Source organism: Silene latifolia, chromosome 9 (genome assembly GCF_048544455.1).
Source record: "Silene latifolia isolate original U9 population chromosome 9, ASM4854445v1, whole genome shotgun sequence".
In the NCBI taxonomy this organism is placed as follows: domain Eukaryota; kingdom Viridiplantae; phylum Streptophyta; class Magnoliopsida; order Caryophyllales; family Caryophyllaceae; genus Silene; species Silene latifolia.
The window spans coordinates 181464595-181486424 of record NC_133534.1 but is presented as its reverse complement, the minus strand read 5'-3'; the positions used below and the strand labels follow the sequence as shown (position 1 = coordinate 181486424).

Sequence of the window (21830 nt, the reverse complement as noted above, 5' to 3'; positions counted from 1 at the left end):
TTTCTAATTTATTTTCTAACTCTTTTTATTTTCTTTCTTTTATATTCTAAATACTTTTGAGCATGTTTATGACGTAAATTCATCGTAATAACTTATTTGTAATTTATTTATTTTCGTTTATCTTTGCATGATATATTTGCTTGACAATTCGCATGTAAATGAACCTAAATATTCAAATTGACCCCAATTGTTTGCTAAATTGTATGTTCAACCGACTTAGTTAAGATTCACATGCTAGGATTAAAACTTGGATGTTGCATCACATGCATACAATCAACAATATATCAAATATAAACGACTCCCCTGATCATTAGTAGAGGCCGCTATCGAGGGGGCGGGATAGATTAGGTGTTCAATTAAATAACTTCCTAATACGTACCCTCACCTCTTACTCAGATATCTTTGGACATCCGTGTTCATTGACATCACGAGAGTCATTCTAAACATAGAATGCTAAGGGTAACAAATTTCTTAGTGTTCATGTTACTATTTTGTGCAACGGTTCCAATTTTCCATAAACATTGGTGGCGATTGTACAAATGCAGGCTTGTTTAAACCTTTCACCGGTTTCAATGCCTTTCAAATCGGTAACGACCCATGACGTGCTTTATTCACAAAGTTCCGTGCAAGAAGTACCGCCGCCTCAACTACACAACGCGCGGGTGGCCTGGTCCACAGGTAGCACAACACATTGCTACCAATCGTGTTTTTTACGAGAAAACCAAACATAAATGTAGATTGCCATCATATTAGAAAAAGATTACAAGATGAGTTCCTATGTCCAGTTCATGCAAAGTCTCATCAACAATTAGCTGGCCTAATGTAGTGAGGATCCTCTATCCCACTTTTGTGTCCCATTCCGTGTTCCACCCCATACACATCTTGACACATCATTTGTTGTAAATAAAAATACACAATAAATATGGTAATGTGTTGATATGTCAAGATGTGTATGGAGTGGAACACGGAATGAGACACAAAAATAGAACAGAGGATCCTCACTGGCCTAATGACCAAACACCTTGGCCATCAACAATATCTTTTCCTTTCTGCCAAATTGGGCTTGCACCTGAATAAAGATACTTTAGGTATGTGGCATAAGTCAACATGACATATGGACATCAGTAGCAGATGGCCACGAGCAGAAACACCAGCACAACATTGTATGACAATAAGATGCAGCCATCTCCTCCACGTTAAATATTTTAGTAGAAGTTTCTAGAACTTTCCAGATGTAACAAACTCCTCTAACAATTATAACAAACTTTGACCAGCTAGCTAGGATTATACTGTATTATTTGTATATAAGCTCACATTTGTACATACTTTCATAAGACTATTCAATACAATACAATTTTTATTTACTATCTGGTTTTCTCTATAATCCTTCTGTTTGTTATTATTAATAGGAATATTTATAATAGTTGGGCCTCAACCATTATAAATATTCCTATTATGCCCCCTCACTCAAATGCCCGTTGGGCTTGAAGAGTAGTTAGTTGTGCACCGGCTCCCCCGTACCGTGTGCTGGGTTTCCACTTCGAGTTTTTGAGGGGTTTTGAGGTTGCCAGGATTTGAACCCGTGACCTTCGGTCACACTGGCCCAACTATTATAAATATTCCTATTAATTATGCTTGAAGCTTCCATTAATGGCGTCCTTTTGCCTCTCTGTTGCATCATTTCATCTGGCACCATTTCACAGAAACAGACGGCAAGTCTATTACTAGTTGGTTGTACGGCAGTTGGTCCTAATCTCGCCATCGGATCCGGTGAGTGGCTGAATGTTACCCATGCGGATCATAGCAGTGGCAAAATCTATCCGAAACTGGGTGGCATTACTATTATAAGTTGAAACGAGTTCGTCTGTGGAGCCGCCACTATACAATTGTTGGTCGGAATGAAGAAGACCCTTCATGTTGATAAGGTTATTGAAGTAATCCTTGTCAAATAGCGTAGGGGTTTGAACGTCCAAGGGGGTTAAGTTGCTGTCCCCTGAGCCCCTACTACTTGGGCAACTTTCTTGCGCTTCTTGTGCAAATGAAGCGTCAATGTCGGTATCATTATATATGCGATCCCTGAAAGTGACGCAATGTGCTTGGCCGATTGTATGAGCTCCTATATATTAATTCAGAGTCAAGTAATAGAAATTAGAATAAAGTCATCAAAAATTTATGATTAATTAAGAAAGTTCAATGTATTACGTACCAGATAAAGCGACCAAATCAGTGACGGAAAGGCCTTGATTAGAAAAGCTGAGGATAAGTTCAGCAAGGCTTAAGGCAGGTCCTGGTAAATTAGTACTGGCAGCTGATACGTTGGCTGCTATAGAGTCTCTTCTACCTAGCAACACGCTCCATGTTGGTCCTCCAAGCTACAAATGTTTAATTAATATTTTACAATTGTAAAAATGAGTTAATGACTAATAATAATAATAATAATACTCCGTACTTATTATGAAAAAGGTACGGAGTATATATTTTTGCGACAATGAGGACGACTCACAACAACAACAGAGTCTCTTGCAGCAATAGCTAAGATGTCCGCACATGAGACAACACCGGGGCACACTAGTTCAACTGCGATCTTAAGCACATCGATCACTTCATATCCTCTTACTGAATTATTATTTGGCAATGCCGTCTGTAAGATATAACTTTACGATTTCATTAATGAAATCAGTCCCAAGATACAATATAGACTTGAATTAATTCAACTCTAATACTATCAATAGACGAAAATAGAGGACTAACCTTGGTCCATGTCTTACAGACGCAATCAATTCAATAAGAAATATGAGATGATTGATTTTCCTCCTTAACCCTTTCCTTACTGTTTCTCAATGATGGAGAAAGAAACTGTTTCACCCTTTCACTTTCTTAATGTACGTTGTTTTGTTTTGTAGATGATTATTATTGTTATATTTCTTACTGTATCCCATCATATATATATGACGCGTTACGTACCTTTTCGCAAAACCAAAACCGTTCGTACCTTTTCGTAAAAGACGGGATATGTTAGGGTAAGGTAAGAGGGAATAATAATTCCCGGACTTTAATTACATTAATCGAATCCGATCCATCACGGAGTCGTCTTTTATATTAAAGTTCCATAATATTTAATATGAAGTTAACTTGACTTTTATTTAAACCCGAAACACATAGGCCATATGAATATTATTAATTATTCTAACATTCTCCCACTTGGCCTTTGTGTTGACTTAATGGTTTAATAACTATAATGTGCACTTTTATGTTAAAGTCACTAACTTTCATATCCTTAATCGAAATAGAACTAATTGGATCATGGCGGTCACACGTCATTTACTAATCGACATGATTCCTTCCATGTATCACAAATCAATTCCAAATCTAGGTAAAACTTTAATTTGAGAAGAACATTAATTCTCACAATTAGTCACATGTAATCTAATAACTGTAATGTATACATATACTATAATGATTAACATGTCTATTATAACAGAAACAATACTATAAGTGAATTCTAGATGTCATATTTATTACAAGCATATTAACTTTATAATAACAAGGCCTTTGATACAACACCCATGCGTTCTACATGGCCAATGAACGCCTTGGGTGGTAATCCCTTAGTTAATGGATCTGCCACCATTTTATCCGTTCTTATATGCTCAAATGACACTCTTTGCTTCTGTACCTCCTCTTTGACCGATAAGAACTTTAATTCCATGTGTTTAGCACCCTTGGAGTATTTATCGTTCTTAGAGAAGAAGACGGCTGCAGAATTGTCACAATAAATTCTCAGCGGCTTGGCAATACTATCGACAATCCCAAGTCCCGAGATAAAGTTTCGCAACCACAATGCGTGAATAGTGGCCTCAAAGCATGCCACAAATTCCGCTTCCATAGTAGAAGTAGCAATGACAGACTGCTTTCCACTTTTCCATGATATTGCCCCTTCAGCTAAAAGGAACAAGTAGCCAAATGTTGATTTTCTACTATCAACACATCCAAAGATAATCAATCGAATAACCAATCACCTCAAGATGATCGGATCTCCTATAAGTAAGCATGAGCTCCTTAGTGCCTTGTAAGTACCTAAGGACCTTCTTCGTGACTTTCCGGTGGTCCATCCCGGATTACTTTGGTACCGACCTAACATTCCAACACAAAGAAAGCTGATATCTGGTCGAGTACATGTCTGAACATAGTTCAAACTCCCAACCACAGATGCATAGGGAATTCTCTCCATTTCTTTTCGTTCCAATTCATTACGGGGACATTGAATTTTACTAAATTTGTCCCCTTTCTGTATAGGAACTATCCCTGCGGAGCATTCATTCATTCTATATCTCTCTAAAACTTTGTCAATGTAAGCTTTCTGAGACAACCCTAACAATCCTTGTGATCTATCACGGAAAATTCTCACTAATGCTCAAGTCACATTCAACGTTATATGTCTCGTAGTCATCTGGGATGGCTGATCTTCTTTCTCTTATAGACCGCCTTAATTGTTCCTCGGGAACATTGACTACCCTCCTTCGCCTTACAGGTTGCATTGACTGTTCACGTGACATATTATTCTCCCCTTGAATTGTGAATTGATCATCATTGTTATTGTCATTTTGTGGGTCTTGCACTTCATTTCGTTGTTGTCCCATTATGTCATTTGACTGTGACGACACGATTGGTACAACAATTTCACGTGCAACTTCAGGAGAAGAAACTTCAACCTGAATTTCTTTAATGTCCACTTTTCGTGGTTCAATGCTCCCACTAGTTTGACCGTTCTCAATGAATCTAGCATTTCCAGTCTCTACTATTCTCGTACTGTGATTAGGACAGTAAAATCTATACCCTTTTGACTTTTCAGGATAGTCAATGAAATAACCACTGACTGTACTAGGATCTAGCTTCTTTTCATTTGGGTTATACAACCTTACTTCAGCTGGGCAACCCCAAACTCGAAGATGTCTTAAACTCGGTTTCCTTCCCGTCCACAGTTCATAAGGAGTCTTAGGAACTACTTTACTAGGAACACGGTTTAAAACATAGGTTGCAGTCTTTAATGCATAAATCCATAGTGAAAGAGGTAAAGAGCAATTACTTAACATGCTCCTAACCATTTCCATTAAAGTACGATTCCGCCTTTCAGCAACACCGTTCTGCTGAGGTGTACCGGGCATTGTATATTGTGCACAAATGCCCCTACTTTCAAGTAACTTTGCAAATGGACCAGGACATTGTCCATTTTCAGTAAACCTTCCATAAAACTCACCACCTCTATCCGATCTCACAATTTCACTTTCTTTTCCAGCTGCCTTTCCACCTCATTTATGAATATCTCAAGGACATCCACAGAATGAGCTTTTTCATGCAACAAATAAGTGAAACCATACCGCGAGAAATCATCTATAAAAGTGATAAAGTACTTTTCACCACTCCAAGATGGAGTGTCAAAAGGTCCACAAATATCGGTGTGTATGATTTCTAAAAGCTGAGAGCTCCTTGTAGCTGATTTCTTTACTGTATGTTTAGTCTGCTTACCTTTAATGCAGTCTACACACACATCTAAGTCACTAAAATCCAATTTAGGTAGAATTTCATCTTTTACCAACCTCGTTAACCTTTCTTTGGATATGTGACCTAGCCTTTGATGCCACAAGTAAGTTGATTGTTCATTTAATGCACTACGTTTAATACCTTGAGACTCAACATAGAATAGGGAATCAGAAAATTTAACATTAAGATTGAACCTATAAAGTGAATCAATCAAAGTACCACTACCATAAAAGTATTCATTACGGTACATAGAAAATACACCATGTCCAAACTTAAAGTTAAAACCTAAATTATCCAATTTACTTAATGATACAAGATTTCTAGCACAATCGGGTACATAGAGACAATATGTAAGATCTATATGACAACCAGTGTCTAAGATTAATCTGTAAGTCCCAATGCCCTCAATGCGTGCTTTCATCCTATTTCCCATGGATACAAACTGTTCAGCTCCTCTTATGGGCTGGATCATACGATATCCCTGTTTAATGTGAGAAATATGAGTAGTTGCACCAGAATCTAACCACCAAGTATTACTAGGTACTTCTATAAGATTTGATTCAAAGCAAACAAAACTATAATGTTTACCTTTCTTTTCGAACCATGCTTTCCTTTTAGGACAATCCTTCTTGAAGTGTCCCGTTTTCTTGCAAAAATGACACTTCTTTTCTTTCTGGATCGCACTTTCAGGTCCCTTAAAGAAAGACTTTCCCTTCTTACCATTCTTACCCTTCTTACTCGGTTTAGCCTTACTGCTGCTGGCACCATCATGACTCAGAAATGAACAAACTTGATCTTTCATCTTCTTTAATCTCCCCTCCTCCTGTATAAGCATGACTTTTAACTCTTGATAGTTCCATTTATCTTTTATGGTGTTATAGTTCACCTGAAACTGGCCAAACTCATAAGGTAGAGAGTTAATGATGAATTGGACCAAGAAAGTATCACTTACGTCCATCCCTAAAGTCTTCAACTTTTCTGCTGTGTTAGACATGTGTGTCACATGATCATGAATCGGTTGAGACCAAGTAAACCTTTTAGTAGTCACTCACTCATTAAACTACCAACAATTGACTTATCGCCTAAATCCGACCGTGAACACTCCTTTACTTTAAGCATGAATTCCCTTGCTTTCTCTGTTTTAGGCATGGAGGGCTTAATGTTATCAGTCATTGTCATCCTCATGAGGTGTAAACCCAACCTGTTAGATTTCTCCCAAGCCTGATAATGACACTTTTCGGCTTCGGAGCTTTCAGGTGTAATTTTTGTTGGTACCTCATCTCGTCGGGGATGACAATGTCTAAAGCCATTATACCCGGTGTATCTTTGGATCTTTAAGGCCCACTCATCATAATTAAGGCCATTGAACTTTACAAAAGAGTCAGCAGATGCAAACAAATTTGGAGATGCTGCAATCATTTATACATGTTACCAATTAGTGCTTTGAAAAACTATCATACAGATTCAAATAATATTATATAAACTTTCATACATGTATTTAAATGACCTTTGGGCAACACTTAAATACAAGTAACCATCATTGATGCTAATGTATACTTTAACAATTAATTATAACACACATGAATCAAATAAGAATGCTATCTTTGGATATACATACTATTAGATCCACTTTATGAATAATTAATCCTTTCATATTATCAACTATATTTAATGACCCACCTTTGGGTGGTCTCCCAAAATATAGATGACAAAAAAATTAATTGACCAATTGGACTATAATGTCATTTAAACATCTCCTTTAAAAAATGATCAATTAATAACTTTTATTTTAAATGTCTAATTATAGTATAACAAGGCCACTTTGGTGACTAACATGTCATATACAATCAAAACATTCAACAATAATGAAACTCCGTCTCTCATTTGCAGGAATTTCTTTATATAATATTGATACCAACCAAACATAAAAACATGAATGTATACCCAAATAATACGATGTAGCGGAAATACATTAGTCGTATTAATAAACTATGCTTGGTCAATTCACTTGTCTTACATTATGCGTGTTTGCTGTTTATCAAGCACTCTTGCAGTATACATGTGATTAGTGCCTTTATTAATTCATTATTTATTTACATTAGGCAGACAAACACATACCCAAATGCAAGAGATGATATGCAATACGATTAACCGAACATTAATATTAATGGAAAAATTATGTAACAGTGCATAAATATGTATATGACTGTCACATCATTAAGAGTACATAACCAATTATTGAGAGTAAAGTATCAATACAGTAAATACTTTTCATTATTATCAATGATGTCACGATGCACATTAAAACAACAAAACACGGTAAGTAATATAACCAATTTAGCAGTACTTGAAAATTCCATTAGTCTCAAAGAGACAAGTCAAATACACATGCAGCGGAAGAAACAAAAATAAACCAATGGTTTCCTTCATATCTATCATACGATTTTCCAAAATTATAATTACCAACAAAGACACCCTCATAATAAATCTATCATTTGCATAAGTGTTACACTTTTCTACGGAAGACACTGACAATCTATTACAGATTTGATATACTGTATCATGTATTAACACCATTCTATAATGCCAAAGTTTGTATGCCAAAACAAAATTATAACTTTGATCATAAACACATAGAATTACACTATTTTTATATACATGTATACATACTATAACATCAGTATGTCCGTTTTCCAAATGCAAAAGTAAATCAGGGTTCTATTTCTTCAAACATAATCATTCTATCGAAACAGGAAAACTTTTATGGGTAAATTAATCAAGTCTAAACTGCTCTGATACCAAATGTAAGATATAACTTTACGATTTCATTAATGAAATCAGTCCCAAGATACAATATAGACTTGAATTAATTCAACCCTAATACTATCAATAGACGAAAATAAAGGACTAACCTTGGTCCATGTCTTACAGACGCAATCAATTCAATAAGAAATATGAGATGATTGATTCTCCTCCTTAACCCTTTCCTTACCGTTTCTCAATGATGGAGAAAGAAACTGTTTCACCCTTTCACTTTCTTAATGTACGTTGTTTTGTTTTGTAGATGATTATTATTGTTATATTTCTTACTGTATCCCATCATATATATATGATGGGATACGTACCTTTTCGCAAAACCAAAACCGTTCGTACCTTTTCGTAAAAGACGGGATATGTTAGGGTAAGGTAAGAGGGAATAATAATTCCCGAACTTTAATTACATTAATCGAATCCGATCCATCACGGAGTCGTCTTTTATATTAAAGTTCCATAATATTTAATATGAGTTTAACTTGACTTTTATTTAAACCCGAAACACATAGGCCATATGAATATTATTAATTATTCTAACACCGTCTTCTCGCCAGTGAAAGTCGAATTGTCATCTAAAAGAATTGATCCATCGCACCCCTGTTGTTTATTTTATCATTTAACAATCATTATTGTACCAGAGAGTGTATTTATACAAGAAGATGTCGTAGTAGTTTTTTAAAGGTCTAAGAGATTGATTGAGGAGTTTTACATTGGGGAAGCAGTCATGGAAGAACATTCGTAGAAGAGACGCACCCATCAGTTGGGCATTCGTAATCCCCATAGAAATGATGAATAGAAATGGTAATGCCAAAATGGCTGAGGACGAAAACGACCAAGAAGAATAAGAAGCCATATGAGTTGAAGATTGGTAGCAAAGTATACTTGAAATTGTACTTGTATGTTGTGGATTCTATTTATACGAGTAAATGCGGTAACCAATCAACTCTTCCACTGCTTGTTATGAGGGATTGGAGTTATTGTGGTAGTTAGGATCTTATGATGAATCCAACCTGGTGGTTATGCTAACCTTATGGTTGGAGTTTCATTGTATAAATTGATTGAGAATAATGAATGATAATCAAGGAAAGGTCTGTTGTCAAATTATTGTCATGCTATCAAATGCCTCGTTAAATCGAATAGACACCAACCTTACTGACAATAGTTTTGAGGCCAAGTTATGCACTACTCTTGGACATGCCGACTTACTCTATTTCCTTGTAGTTTTGGGTCACAATGAGCTTAATCTTGGATTGTTCACCTTTTAAGACAAGTCAAGCATCCATGTCAAAGAGTCGAGGTGAAAATTTCATTTTGTATCGACCAAGACAAGAAGTCCGCACCAACCAAGCAATGACAAGTGAAATTGGAAAAGCAAAGGACCAAGCAAAAATTGCAAGTTTTATAATGGAGTCTAGGGCAAAGCGCAGCCTGCGCCACCTCCAGGAGTCTGCGCATCTCTGTTTTTAAATACGGGCTTAGTTTAACAAGTCCGTGTTTTTGGGCTTACTTGAGACGACTTAACCTAGATAGGAGTGCAACCCTATATAAACTCCACATTTTGAAGACCTAGATTACCACATCATTATTGAATAATCACAAAAGACTTGTATGAGAAGAACACTTAGTATTTGAGTAAAAGTTGTAAGCTTTTGTTGGATTTTTTATGTCAATCTTTCCACAATTCTTGGTTTCATCCATGGTTATGGAAGGCTAGACCTTTTTCTTGTTGTAATTTGGTGAGACACTACTCTCCTTAAGTTTGTAAGAAGCTCTTAATCTTTCCTCAATAATTATTACATGTTTCCTTGGTTTTATTGTTTATGTTGGATGTTTTTGTGTTAGGAGTAGCTAACCTTGCATGTTAATCATCTTACTATTGCAATTCTTGTAGTAAGCTAGCATTTTTATGAAGTTAGATTAAAGTTTGTATCTTTGTGAGTGGAACATGTATGTTAATCCTTGGAATAGTTGGATTAAGCCTCCTAAAGGATTAATCTTGACACTTTTGTTTGGCTATTGTTCTTAATGCTCTCATATGTAAACCTTGTTGTGGTTTTCAATTAGGTGACCATATTAGTAGGACCAACTACTCTAGCTTAGGAGTAAGTAGTCACTATCTTACATAAGTAGTTGAGTAATTGTTGAGGGAAGAAAAAGAGAGGATCTTTGTGCTTAGGAGGTAGTTGTTGAGCCTTGTTATACCAAGTTTCCCCCTTATATTGAATCTTGCATACAAGTTGTTTGTTAAATTGTCACAATAACAAAGTCTCCAATTTTACTCTTTTTCAGGTTTGTTTCCAATCAAATGCCTTTCTCCATTTATGTCATACCACTTGTTTACCATTGTTAATACCCATTATTTGTGATTAGTCTAAATTGTTGAGTCTAAATTGTTGTTAGTGTCTTAATTAGTTTATAAAGTCTTAATTAGTATCTCAATTAGTTCACTAGTCAAGTTTTAGTTGTTAGACCTTCTTTTGGGTTCGACCCTTACTTATGCTATACTACTATTCTTAATTGCATAGTGTAGAGTTGAATTTGATTTTAAAAATTGTTAATTTAATAGTTAATTCTAGCATTTAACGACCTAGTATTTTACTAATCACTTACTTTCTTTTCGTCATCAACAACGTACGGGCATGTGCTCAAATCTCAATCATCAAAGTTATTCAACTTCAAACGGACGGAAATGATAAAGTCTCCCTGTTTATCTTAAGGTCCTATGTGAAGAAACCAATATTAACCCACTCAATGTCCCACATTGAAGGAGTAAGAGAGATTATACCACTTTATAACCAAGGCATATGTGAGTATCCCACATTGGAAAAAGAGGAGAGAGTTGTCTATCATATAAACCAAGGAGTTACTCCACCCATAGCCAATTGATTTTGGGATGGAACCTCCTTGGACTTATAAGCCGAACTCTCTCTCCTCGATGCGGGTGCGGCCCAGACCCAATAACGGACCTTATCAAGTGACGTCTACATAAGCATAATCTATCTACTTTAACTCAAAATAAAAGAAAAAAGCATAAACTACTCAATGTCCTTGTTTAAGCAAAAAAATGCTGGAAAAAAATTCTTCATTTATAAATCAAGTAACCACACATTTTATATTAACACTTGAACTGACAAAAACATTCAAAAATACTCAGATGCACATAAGCATCGACGATTACTAGTTACAACCTCATAATCGTAAGCAAAGTGTAACACCTAACAAGCATCACTATAATGACGATTATTGAAGTCGCTTCGATGACACATACACAAGCTCTGTTACTAGGTTGCTATGCGGCAGTTGGTCCTGATCCCGCCGTTGGATCCGGTGAGTGGCTGGATGTTACCCATATTGATCATACCATTGACGAAATCAGTGCTAAACTGAGTTGGATTACTATTGTAAGTTGAAACAAGAGCGTTGGTGGAACCGCCACTAAACAATTGTTGGTCGGAATGAAGAAGACCCTTCATGTTGATAACATTATTGTAGTAATTGTTGTCGAATTGAGTCGGTGTTTGAAGGTCCAAGGGGGATAAGTTGTTATCCCCTGATCCGCTAGTACTCGGGCAATTTGCTTGCTCTGATTGTGCAAATGTTGCATCAATGTTGTTGTCATTGTATATGTGTGCCCTGAAATTGGTGCACCTTGCTTGTCCAATTGTGTGAGCTCCTAATTATCCCATCACATAATCAAACCAAAGATAATTAATTAGTGCAAAGTCATAAAAATGTACTGTATGATTAAGACAGTTCAATCCATGAGTTGAAAATAACAAAATGCGTGTTAATTTGTCTCGATAGCTATATTCAGAGCTACCTACTTGGGTCAGGTTTTTAATAAGTTTCTTCTGTAATAGCGTGTTTTGTTTGAGAGTGTCTTATCGCCTTGTACGTGAAAGAAGTCCGCATTTTTTTACGACTATAAGACTATTGAGCCGGACATAATGGTATTGTTAATGGTTTATAACTAATAGTTATATTTTGAAACAAATAAGATTCGGGAATTGAATGTAAGAAAGTACCGGACAAAGCGACCAAATCAGTTGTGGAGAGGCCTTGATTAGAGAAGTTGCCAATAAGATCACTAAGGCTGGAGCTGGGTGCTGGTATGTTGGTATTTGCTGCTGATAAGCTTGCTGTTGATGAGTCTCTTCTACCTAGCAATACGTTCCATGTTGGTCCTCCAAGCTACAAAAATATTATTAACATTATAATTTAAAAAAGAATAAAAATTAAATAAGAGAGTCTTCCTATAAAACAGTCTCATATGTTGAACCACAAAAAGAATCATGAACAAAGTATTTCATAAATATTTAATGATATGGTTGTTGATGAGTTAATGTCATGTATAAACCTAAAAAGATGACCCAATTTGATCGAGTTTGGCTACTCACAGCGACAACAGAGTCTCTTGCGGTAATAGCTAGAATGTCAGCACATGACACAACACCGGGGCATGCTTGCTCAACTGCGGTTTTAATTTGATCGATCACTTCAAAACCTCTCAGTGAATTGTTATTTGGAAATGCTGTCTTCTCGCCAGTGAAAGTTGAGTTATCATCTAGTAGAACTGAACCATCGCACCCCTGTCATTTGCAAATACGTCACATGTATTAATATTTTTCTATGACACTATTACAATTAGAAGACGTCGGAATTAATTAAGGAAAAGAGAGATGGGATAACTACATTGACAAAGCAATCATGGAAAAACATGCGAAGAAGGGAGGCACCCATCCGTGCCTCGGTGTTGACAGCCGACTGCACCACCGGCTGAACGGTAGTGAGGAGATTTGGGCAACTAGTAGAGTAAAAATTGGCATCAAGTTGGGCATTTGCAATCCCAACCGAAACCATCACAGCAAATGCTAATACTGAAATGGCCCAAGCAGATAAAGTAGAAGAAAAAGCCATAGTTTGAAATTTGTTAGCAGATTAAACAAGAGCTTGCTATTTTTGTTAAGTGGTATGGAGTTTGGACGAGGTCTATTCTATTTATAATAACAACATAAATTATACGAGTATTAAGGTTTGCATGTAAGGTTGTCTCAAGGTTACACTGGGCCCTACCTATTGACTCATCCTTGATCTTTCGTTTGAAGTAGTATATGCTACGGAGTAGTTCATAGTTGAATATTAGTCTACTAAATTCATAAAAATAATTTAAATTATGTTAACAAGTAGTGGAAGATGCATGAAAAGGTCAAAGATCGAATCACCTAATTTATTTTAAGCAAAACGCGCCGACCTTGCTTTTACGCTAGCTTAATAGGACTTTTTTTTTTTTCGACAATTGTAAACCGATATATTAAAGAAAATATATAGTCAGTACATAAGCAAACATAAAGCTTAGCCAGTAGCAAGGCTAACAGACCAACTACGATGTAAACGAAGTAAAAGGCGAATTCCAAGTAAGGAATTTCGCGCATCTATTGGTACTGGCTGTTGAGGAGCCAGAACTGAAGATAGTTTTCGGGAGGTCACCCAAAAGGTGATGAAAGACGATGATTCCAAATGCAGTCGCTGCATAAGCTGGAGTAAAGCCTGTGAATATGCAGCAAGAGTAGAGGGGGCACGAACATAAAACCGGTCACAATTATCCGAAGCAGATGTTGAGACAGTAATCATATAGCCATTATGGATATAGATCCTGCAAATACACAGATAGTAAGAAATAGATGGCGCGGGAAGTGAGCAATTAGTACCTTCCAGTACAGATGGCAGTCGTAGCTGATGATCCTCATGTCTTAAAGAAGGAAGGCGTGAATGAAAGCTGTGTAAAGTCTCTGCCAACTGAAGGAAGCGTGCAGGATGAACCGGGCTATTCTCAAAAACAATGGAATTACGAGTAAGCCAGATGGAACGTAGGATGCAGAAGAAGTACAGTAAAGAATTAAACTCCGTCTTCGACACCCGATGAAGGTAGGATATATGATCAGCAAGCCACTGGATAAAAGAGACGGTCGGGTTTGCAAGTGAGCATATCCCAAGAGTAGAGGATCGCCAGATGTGTTGAGTAATATCACAAGAGCGGAACAAATGCTCTGGTGTCTCAGGAACACATTGACATAGAGGACACAATCGATCAAGGTTGAAGCCACGATGGGCAAGAACGGTCCTAGTCGGGAGTATGCCATGTGCAAGTCGCCACACTAGAAGAGGAAATTTACTCGAGAAAGGAAAACGCCAAACCAATTTCCATGGAAAAGAACTAAGCAGTGGAGGCGGTGAAGGTCGTTGAGATAAAAGATACTTATATCCCGATCGTATAGTAAAGCTTCCATCCTCCGTATATTTCCAGTAAAGGAAGTCATCAGAGTCAAGAACTGGGGGCTCCATAGCTAAAATATTCTTCGCAGTGGAAAAGTTGAACAAGCGAAAAATAATGTGTGGGTTCCAGGAGCCATTATCTTGAACCAAGGAAGAAATATTTGGGGCGATATGTGGTTGTTCTTGACGTTGTTCTTGACGTAAAACCGGCGTCTCACCCTGTACCCATGGGCTGGAAAAAAGATTAAAAGACTTTCCGTTGCCTACTTTCCATGCTATAGCATCTGTACAAGATGCCACAGTCCGGCATATGCCATGCCAAACAAAAGAAGGTTGTGAAACTTTAGATTTTAGTCCTGGTACAGGTAAATCCTTCCGATATTTAGGCCCAAGATATCTGGCAAGAAGACCCATTGGTTTATGATGGATGCGCCAAAAATTCTTCATAAGAGAGGATTGGCCTAGAGTGGTAACCGATTTAATTCCAAGGCCTCCAGTTTCTTTCGGAGAATGTAAATGCTGCTGGGAGAGCCAATGGATAGAGCGATGTGCTGTATTTTTGTTCCACCAGAAAGCGGCAATTAAAGAATCCAGTTTACGGGAAGTGGACAGAGGGAGAGGAACAGCAGCCAGAATATGCATCAGAGAACCAAACAAAATAGAATTAATGATGACAAACTTGCTAGCCTGAGACAGATGGAGAGAGGACCATGATGAAATACGGGTATTAACTTTATCAATGATCTCGTGGAAAGCAGTAGTCTTTCTTTTAGGGAGATCAACTGGGACACCCAAATAAGTACCAAAGGAGGAGGATTCCTTCATGCGAAGAATAGCTGTCATATGAGTCTTGAAATCATCAGGTGAATTAGGGCTGAACTTGATGAAAGATTTATCAAGATTAATCATTTGACCCGAAACAGCTTCAAAGAGGCGGAAAATATCACGGAGAGCCTCAAAGGAACCAGGGGTTGCCTTGCAGCAAATAAAAGCATCATCAGCATAAAAGAGATGTGAGAGGGGAGGAGCATACCGAGATATTTTGAGTCCAAGTAGTTGTTTTTGGGACTCAGCTTTCCGTAATTGACAAGAGAGAATTTCCATGCACATTATGAACAGATAAGGAGACAGAGGATCTCCCTGGCGTAGCCCGCAAGACGGGTAAAAAGGAGGCGATGGTTCTCCATTAACCAGAATACTATAAGTAACCGTAGAAATACATTCCCATATGAGATTGCGCCATGTAATGGGAAACCCAAAACGTTCCAAAATTGACATGAGAAATTGCCATGAGACACGGTCAAAGGCTTTATGCATATCCAGTTTGAGAACCGAATAACAATTTGTACCATGCTTAGTTTTGTTGAGATAGTGCATAATCTCATGCGCCATAACACAACCATCAGACATGAGATTCCCTGGGACAAAAGCTTGTTGGGAGTCCGAAATAAGTGAAGGAATCACAAGTTTAAGACGATTCGCCATACATTTGGAAGCCAAGCGGTAAATGACATTGCAAAGGCTGATAGGGCGAAACTGCGAAACCAACTCCGGTTTCTCAATCTTAGGTATAAGAACTATAGAGGTGTTATTCCATTCCTTCAGCATGACACCAGAATTAAGGAAACGCAAAATAGCCGAGGTAACAAGATCGCCAATCTGAGGCCAAAATGTTTGAAAAAATTTAGGAGTAATACCGTCCGGCCCAGGCGACTTCGATGCATCCATGCCCTGAATTGCACGCAAAACATCGTGCTCCAAGAATGGAGCCTGTAACAATGAACATTCAACAGGGCCGAGACTAGGAAGATCAAGATCAGAGAGGAAATGATGAACCAAATCAGATTGAATATCAGAGGTAGATGTATGCTGACGGCATAGCAGTACTTGAAAGTAACTCGTAATCTCAGATGTAATATCAGCAGGTGTATCAAGCGAGACCCCGTCAACAGTCCGCAGGGCAAGGATTCGATGTTTAGTTGCTCTTTGTTTCACTCTGCTAAAAAGAAAACGAGTAGGAAAACCGTCTAAAACCTCAGATTTAATTTTGGATCGTTGAACCCAGTACTGCCTTTGATCATGTAGCAGCTGTAGTCGAGTAGAGCGGAGTTGAAGAAAAGAATTGGCCGAATGTTCGTCAACTATCTGGGCAGCGGTGGAGTCCAGGTCAGCTTCAATAGAAGACCAATTAATCCCATTGGAAATCCGATGGTGAATAACCCATTGCATAATAGCTCTTCTAACAGCCGCAAGTTTCCGAGATAGAACATACATTGATGAACCAAAGTAAGGTGTATCCCACACGGAGGAGACCATATGTCTGACTTCAGGTAAAGATAAACACCAATTATCAATACGGTATGGTCTTTTGCGAGGTTTCGAGACTGGGAACAACGTAAGAATAATAGGAGAATGATCAGACACTAAAATAGGAAGATGACTTGGGACAGAGATGTGTGTAGACTGTCTCGAATAGTCTCGCAATTGAGAGTTTATATACAAAAAATATAATTACACCTTTTATTTATATTTATGTTGTTCCTGTCATTTACATTTATAATATGATATTTACATAATTACATCCTCTTATTTGGTATTAAGAGATCATTATTTAGTATTGCTTATTTTCAACCAAAAATATTAAGACATAAGTGAATAAGAAGGTCGTCGAGGTATTTTCAACAAGGTTATAACTTAAAATGTGAATATGAAGAACAATGTTAAATGGAGGGATGCATAATTCTTTTTTTTTTCTTTTTTCTCTTAGTACTGTAAGATATTGAGAAGTTTTATGTTTATTGACTTAAATTGAATCGATGATACAACACGAGTATATTTATACTAATACAACGACCATGCTTTCCTAATTTCCTAATCCTAGTTTAAGGAAAATACAATAGTAACATAAACTCTAGTTTTCCTAAAATACATCAAATAGCAAGGAAATATAGGCATAAGGAATAACTTACAAGACGGAAACAAAGTTGGTTTAGGAATTATGTCAAATATGCCTCCACAAGATGGACGACCCGTGAGCAAGGCCAATCTTGGAGCACAAAGAAAGGAATCGTTGCCTAGACAACGGTTTGGTGAGGATATCCGCAAGCTGATCATCACCAGAAATATGCGAAACGCGTAACTTGCCAGCTTGAACTTGTTCACGAACAAAATGAAAGGCAAGGGCCAAATGTTACATTCGGCAAGGGCCAAATGCTTCATCCGGGACTTGGGACAGAGATGTTTGTGGACCGTCTCGAATAGTCTCACAATTGAGAGCGCTTATATACAAATATAATTACGCCTTTTAATTTATATTTGTTCCTGCCATTTACCTTTTTGAAAAACAAAGTTTTATAACTTTGAACATAAATAAATTACAATATATATTTCATAACATTTATAATATGATATTTACATAGTTATATTTAGTATTAAAAGGTCATTCATTATTGCTTATTTTCAACCAAAAATCTTAAGATATAAGTGGAGGAGAAGATGCTCAAGTCTACAAGGTTATAACTTATAATGTAAATATGAAGAACAATGTTAAATGGAGGAATGCATAATTAATCGGATATAAATATAATAGTTGGACCTCAACCATCATCTTTACTAAATATGTGAGCATATTGATATTGCGATGGCACATGAACGACATGAACTTGACCAAGAGCAACCTTCTTGCGGACAAAGTGAATATTCATCTCAATATGTTTAGTCCGTTTATGATTGAGGGATTACCGAAGAGGTATATAGCGCTCATGTTATCACAATAAACAACTGTGGCTTTATTGATAGGGCAGTGAAGTTCATGAAGTAAATTCCGAAGCCAACATGATTCGGCTATGACATTTGCGACATCTCGGTATTCGGCCACGACACTTGATTGAGGTAGAGTGGCTTGGAAGACCAAGAAACGAGGTTGTCACCCAAATAAACACAATAGCGGGAGGTAGATCGATGTGTGTAGGGGTAACCACCCCAATCCGCATCACTATAAGCGGTCAGGATAGTAGCAGTTGAAGTAGTGATGTGAAGACCAAAATTTTTAGTTCCTTGGACGTACCGGATTATACGTTTGAGGGCAACAAGATGGGCGGTGCGGGGATCGTGCATATATAGGCAGATTTGCTATACCGCAGACGAAATTTTGCCTGGTAATAAATGTCAAATACTGTAAAGCCCCATCAAGAGAACGATAAAGAGTAGGGTCAACGACCTTGTCACTAGACTCGACGCCTAATTTGGACTTGGTGTCGACTGGTGTAAGAGCGGGTTTGTAATTTGTCATCTTAGCATGAAAAATTATTTCTTCTGCATATTTCTTTTGATGAAGAAAAAGTACTCCATGATCATGACGCATAGCAGAGATGCCGAGAAAATAATTTAATTGGCCGAGATTGGTCATAGAAAATTCAGATTGCTGATTACCAATAATAGTATCCCAAAGAGTATCAGACGAAGTAGCGAGAATAATATCATAAACATATAGAAGAATATAAGCAATGTTGATACCACATCGATGGATAAATAAAGAATTATCGGACAAACTATGGGAGAACCCGATGGTGGAGACAAACTGACCAAACTGCTGGTACCCCGCCCGGGGAGCCTATTTGAGACCATATAAAGACTTCTTAAGAAGACAAACACGATCAAGGTATTCTCGTTCACGCAACTTGGGTGGTTGGCGCATATAGACGGTTTCAGCAAGGTTGCTATGAAGAAAGGCATTTTTGACATCGAGTTGATGAATGAGCCATTTCTTTGAGACGACTATGCTAAGGATGACCCGAATAGTAGCCGGTTTAACCACCGGACTGAATGTCTCATCGCAGTCAATTACCACTTGTTCCCACCTGTTGAGACCTGTCATTGATAAAAAGATGAGCCTTGTATCGCTTTAAGTCACCGTTAGATTTAAATTATTGTTTAAAGAGCCAAATACACCGCGTAGCATTAACATTATTAGGACGAGTAACCAAGACCCAAGTCTTATTTTTGTTAGAGCATCAAATTCGTCGGTCATGGCCTGTTTCCAAATTTTATCATTAAGTGCGGTGATCGGGTTTTTGCGTATGGGCAAAAGGGTAGTGGTGACGGAGAGGTCAAATATAGGCTTTGGTTTGAAGATGTTATGTTGAGCTCGGGTTGTCATCTGAGGTGAAGGGATAGCCGGTGTGTCGGGGGAAGACATAGGTGAGTCTTGGGACGGGGTAGGAGAGACTGATTGGGGAGGGGGTTCGGTGGGGTTGTGAGGTCGACTGGGGTAGCCGCGTGGGAATAGAGTGCAATAGGTGTGTCATGTAAGGTGATGGGTCAACAACAACAACAACAACAACAACAACAACAACAACAACATCAAAGCTTTAATTTCAAAATAATTTGGTGTCGGCTGACATGAATCATCCTTTAGAACCGTACATAGGTGAACGCAACCCTAAAAAATGCGAAAAAAATAGAAAAAAAAAAGTGGAAAATAAAAGGGGAGTGAAACATAATACAACAACCAGGTAAACTTATAGGTTTTAAAATAGAATTCCAGATTTCTTTTATAAGAACTTAGAATTTAAATCGAAAATAAAGACTAAAACGATTTTGAAAACCGTAGTAAAACTTAACGGTCCGGAATACCTTAAATGTGAACCAAGTATTAATATATAAGAAAGTTGTTGGTAAAAAGGTGTAATAAATCCGAAAAGAACATATAAAATTTCAAAATTAAATAAAAACATCAAATATATCAAATACTAAAAATCCACATGTATCATTGCCCTCCATTGTGCCCTCTTCGTCACCATTCCCTCATCAAGCCCGAGAAATCTCATATCGTGCTGTATCACTCTTAGAGTCTTAGCCATGTCTGTTTTGGTCTCCCTCTACCCCTAGCAACCTTTTCTGTTCCCCAAGTTTCCAGCCTCCTAACTGGTGCGTTCATAGGTCTCCTCCTCACAGGGCCAAACCATCTTAGTCGGTTTTCCATCATCTTGTCTGTAGATACCCAGTATCTACACCTTCCAAAAACCACCCGATGATGATCGGACTGTAACGTGTTTTTGATATGCGTGCGTGGATTGGCTATACATGAGACGGTTTAATGCACTACTTGAATATGAAAAATGATTTCAAAAGTTTTCTAACTTCATTTGCATTAAAATAACACTATTTAGAGTTAAAACCGTGTTCGGACCCAAAACCGACTCAGAAACCCGCAACTCGAGTCAACCTGAGTCAACCCAAATCTCGAATGTCAAAAATAATGCCATGAATGTTTTAATCATGCCATTTCCATTAAAATGACCCTAATTAGAGTCAAAACCGACACCGAGACAAAAACCGACTCGAAATTCAAATCCCGACTCACACGGGTCAAACCCGAGTCAACCACACAAAACACCTACCTCAAGTAACACCAAAATCATCTTATTAGATGCCCATATTGTTACACGACATCTTATATGAATGTCACATATCAACAATGGATGGAGAATTGGCCACGTCCAAATTGAAAGGGACAATACACCCCTTTCCATCACAAGGTGGCTCGCGCCTCTTTAGGCCATTTGCTTAGCCTCTAAGCAAAATCAACCGACCTACCTCCCCACATTTCTCTATAAATACCCATCATCACACACTACAATCCTCACGCGAGAGTCCGCCCCCTCCTTCTCCCTTAAACTTCTAGACCCGACTTCCTAAGTCACAAAATCGACACGTGTTTACGACACCTACCGATCGTAAACACAAGCCTTACACATATTGTTTGGTACCGTCGCTGTGCATTCGACCGACCCATTTGACCAACTCAACTCATCAATCAACATGTTTTAATTAACATATTTTCAACTCATTTTTAAAACAAAATCCTTTTTTAAGGCACCTTTTTAAACTTCTTTGATCGTGAGTAGTCGCTACGAGAAAACCATCTCTAAAGTCGTCTACGTCGCAAACATCAAAATACGTAAGTTTAAGGGTGTAAACAACTCATTTATTTCATGTCTTTACTGTTTTTATGAGTTTATATGCATGAACAATGCATAACACGATTCCAATATAGGTTAGACGAGCCAAAACCGAGTTTTGGCCAGAGATAGGAGCTCCTTGCTATGCAGGGAGGCTCACGCCTCTTGTAGGTGTCCAGGTCAGACTCATCCGTGTTTGTTCTCGTCTTTCCTCTTTATTTCATTTCTTATTTGCAATCG

The 21830-nt window shown here is 37.7% G+C and overlaps 3 protein-coding genes across 3 annotated transcripts; all 3 read right to left on the bottom strand.

The window, feature by feature from the left end:
• Nucleotides 1–1628: 1628 nt before the first annotated feature.
• LOC141601963 (peroxidase P7-like) lies at nt 1629–4324 on the bottom strand. The gene is made up of 5 exons (XM_074422270.1): nt 4086–4324; nt 3677–3974; nt 2504–2641; nt 2207–2372; nt 1629–2116 (listed from the first exon to the last, which is right to left on the bottom strand). Exons 1-5 carry the CDS (start codon nt 4322–4324, stop codon nt 1725–1727), a joined length of 1233 nt encoding a protein of 410 aa, XP_074278371.1. The 3' UTR covers nt 1629–1724.
• A 6913-nt stretch (nt 4325–11237) lies between these two features.
• LOC141600258 (peroxidase P7-like) lies at nt 11238–13343 on the bottom strand. Its single transcript, XM_074420451.1, has 4 exons — nt 13048–13343; nt 12753–12944; nt 12381–12546; nt 11238–12028 (listed from the first exon to the last, which is right to left on the bottom strand). Exons 1-4 carry the CDS (start codon nt 13270–13272, stop codon nt 11637–11639), a joined length of 975 nt encoding a protein of 324 aa, XP_074276552.1. The 5' UTR covers nt 13273–13343; the 3' UTR covers nt 11238–11636.
• A 364-nt stretch (nt 13344–13707) lies between these two features.
• Nucleotides 13708–19504, bottom strand: LOC141601961 (uncharacterized). Its single transcript, XM_074422269.1, has 3 exons — nt 19331–19504; nt 18766–19240; nt 13708–17012 (listed from the first exon to the last, which is right to left on the bottom strand). Exons 1-3 carry the CDS (start codon nt 19502–19504, stop codon nt 13708–13710), a joined length of 3954 nt encoding a protein of 1317 aa, XP_074278370.1.
• Between the last annotated feature and the right edge of the window lie 2326 nt (nt 19505–21830).

Excerpts from the sequence above, each read along its gene's own strand:
- LOC141600258 (XM_074420451.1), bottom strand. The coding sequence starts at position 13,272 with ATGGCTTTTTCTTCTACTTTATCTGCTTGGGCCATTTCAGTATTAGCA. Across the intron at positions 12,945-13,047 it reads TCCATGATTGCTTTGTCAAT|GGGTGCGATGGTTCAGTTCT; the intron begins GTAGTTATCCCA and ends TGCAAATGACAG. Across the intron at positions 12,547-12,752 it reads CAAGAGACTCTGTTGTCGCT|CTTGGAGGACCAACATGGAA; the intron begins GTGAGTAGCCAA and ends ATATTTTTGTAG.
- LOC141601963 (XM_074422270.1), bottom strand. The coding sequence starts at position 4,324 with ATGAATGAATGCTCCGCAGGGATAGTTCCTATACAGAAAGGGGACAAA. Across the intron at positions 3,975-4,085 it reads ACCGGAAAGTCACGAAGAAG|AAAATCAACATTTGGCTACT; the intron begins GTCCTTAGGTAC and ends TGTTGATAGTAG. Across the intron at positions 2,373-2,503 it reads CAAGAGACTCTGTTGTTGTT|CTTGGAGGACCAACATGGAG; the intron begins GTGAGTCGTCCT and ends AAACATTTGTAG.
- LOC141601961 (XM_074422269.1), bottom strand. The coding sequence starts at position 19,504 with ATGACAGGTCTCAACAGGTGGGAACAAGTGGTAATTGACTGCGATGAG. Across the intron at positions 19,241-19,330 it reads ATAGCAACCTTGCTGAAACC|GCTCCCCGGGCGGGGTACCA; the intron begins GTCTATATGCGC and ends GGTCTCAAATAG. Across the intron at positions 17,013-18,765 it reads CAGGCAAAATTTCGTCTGCG|TCTCGAAACCTCGCAAAAGA; the intron begins GTATAGCAAATC and ends CGTTGTTCCCAG.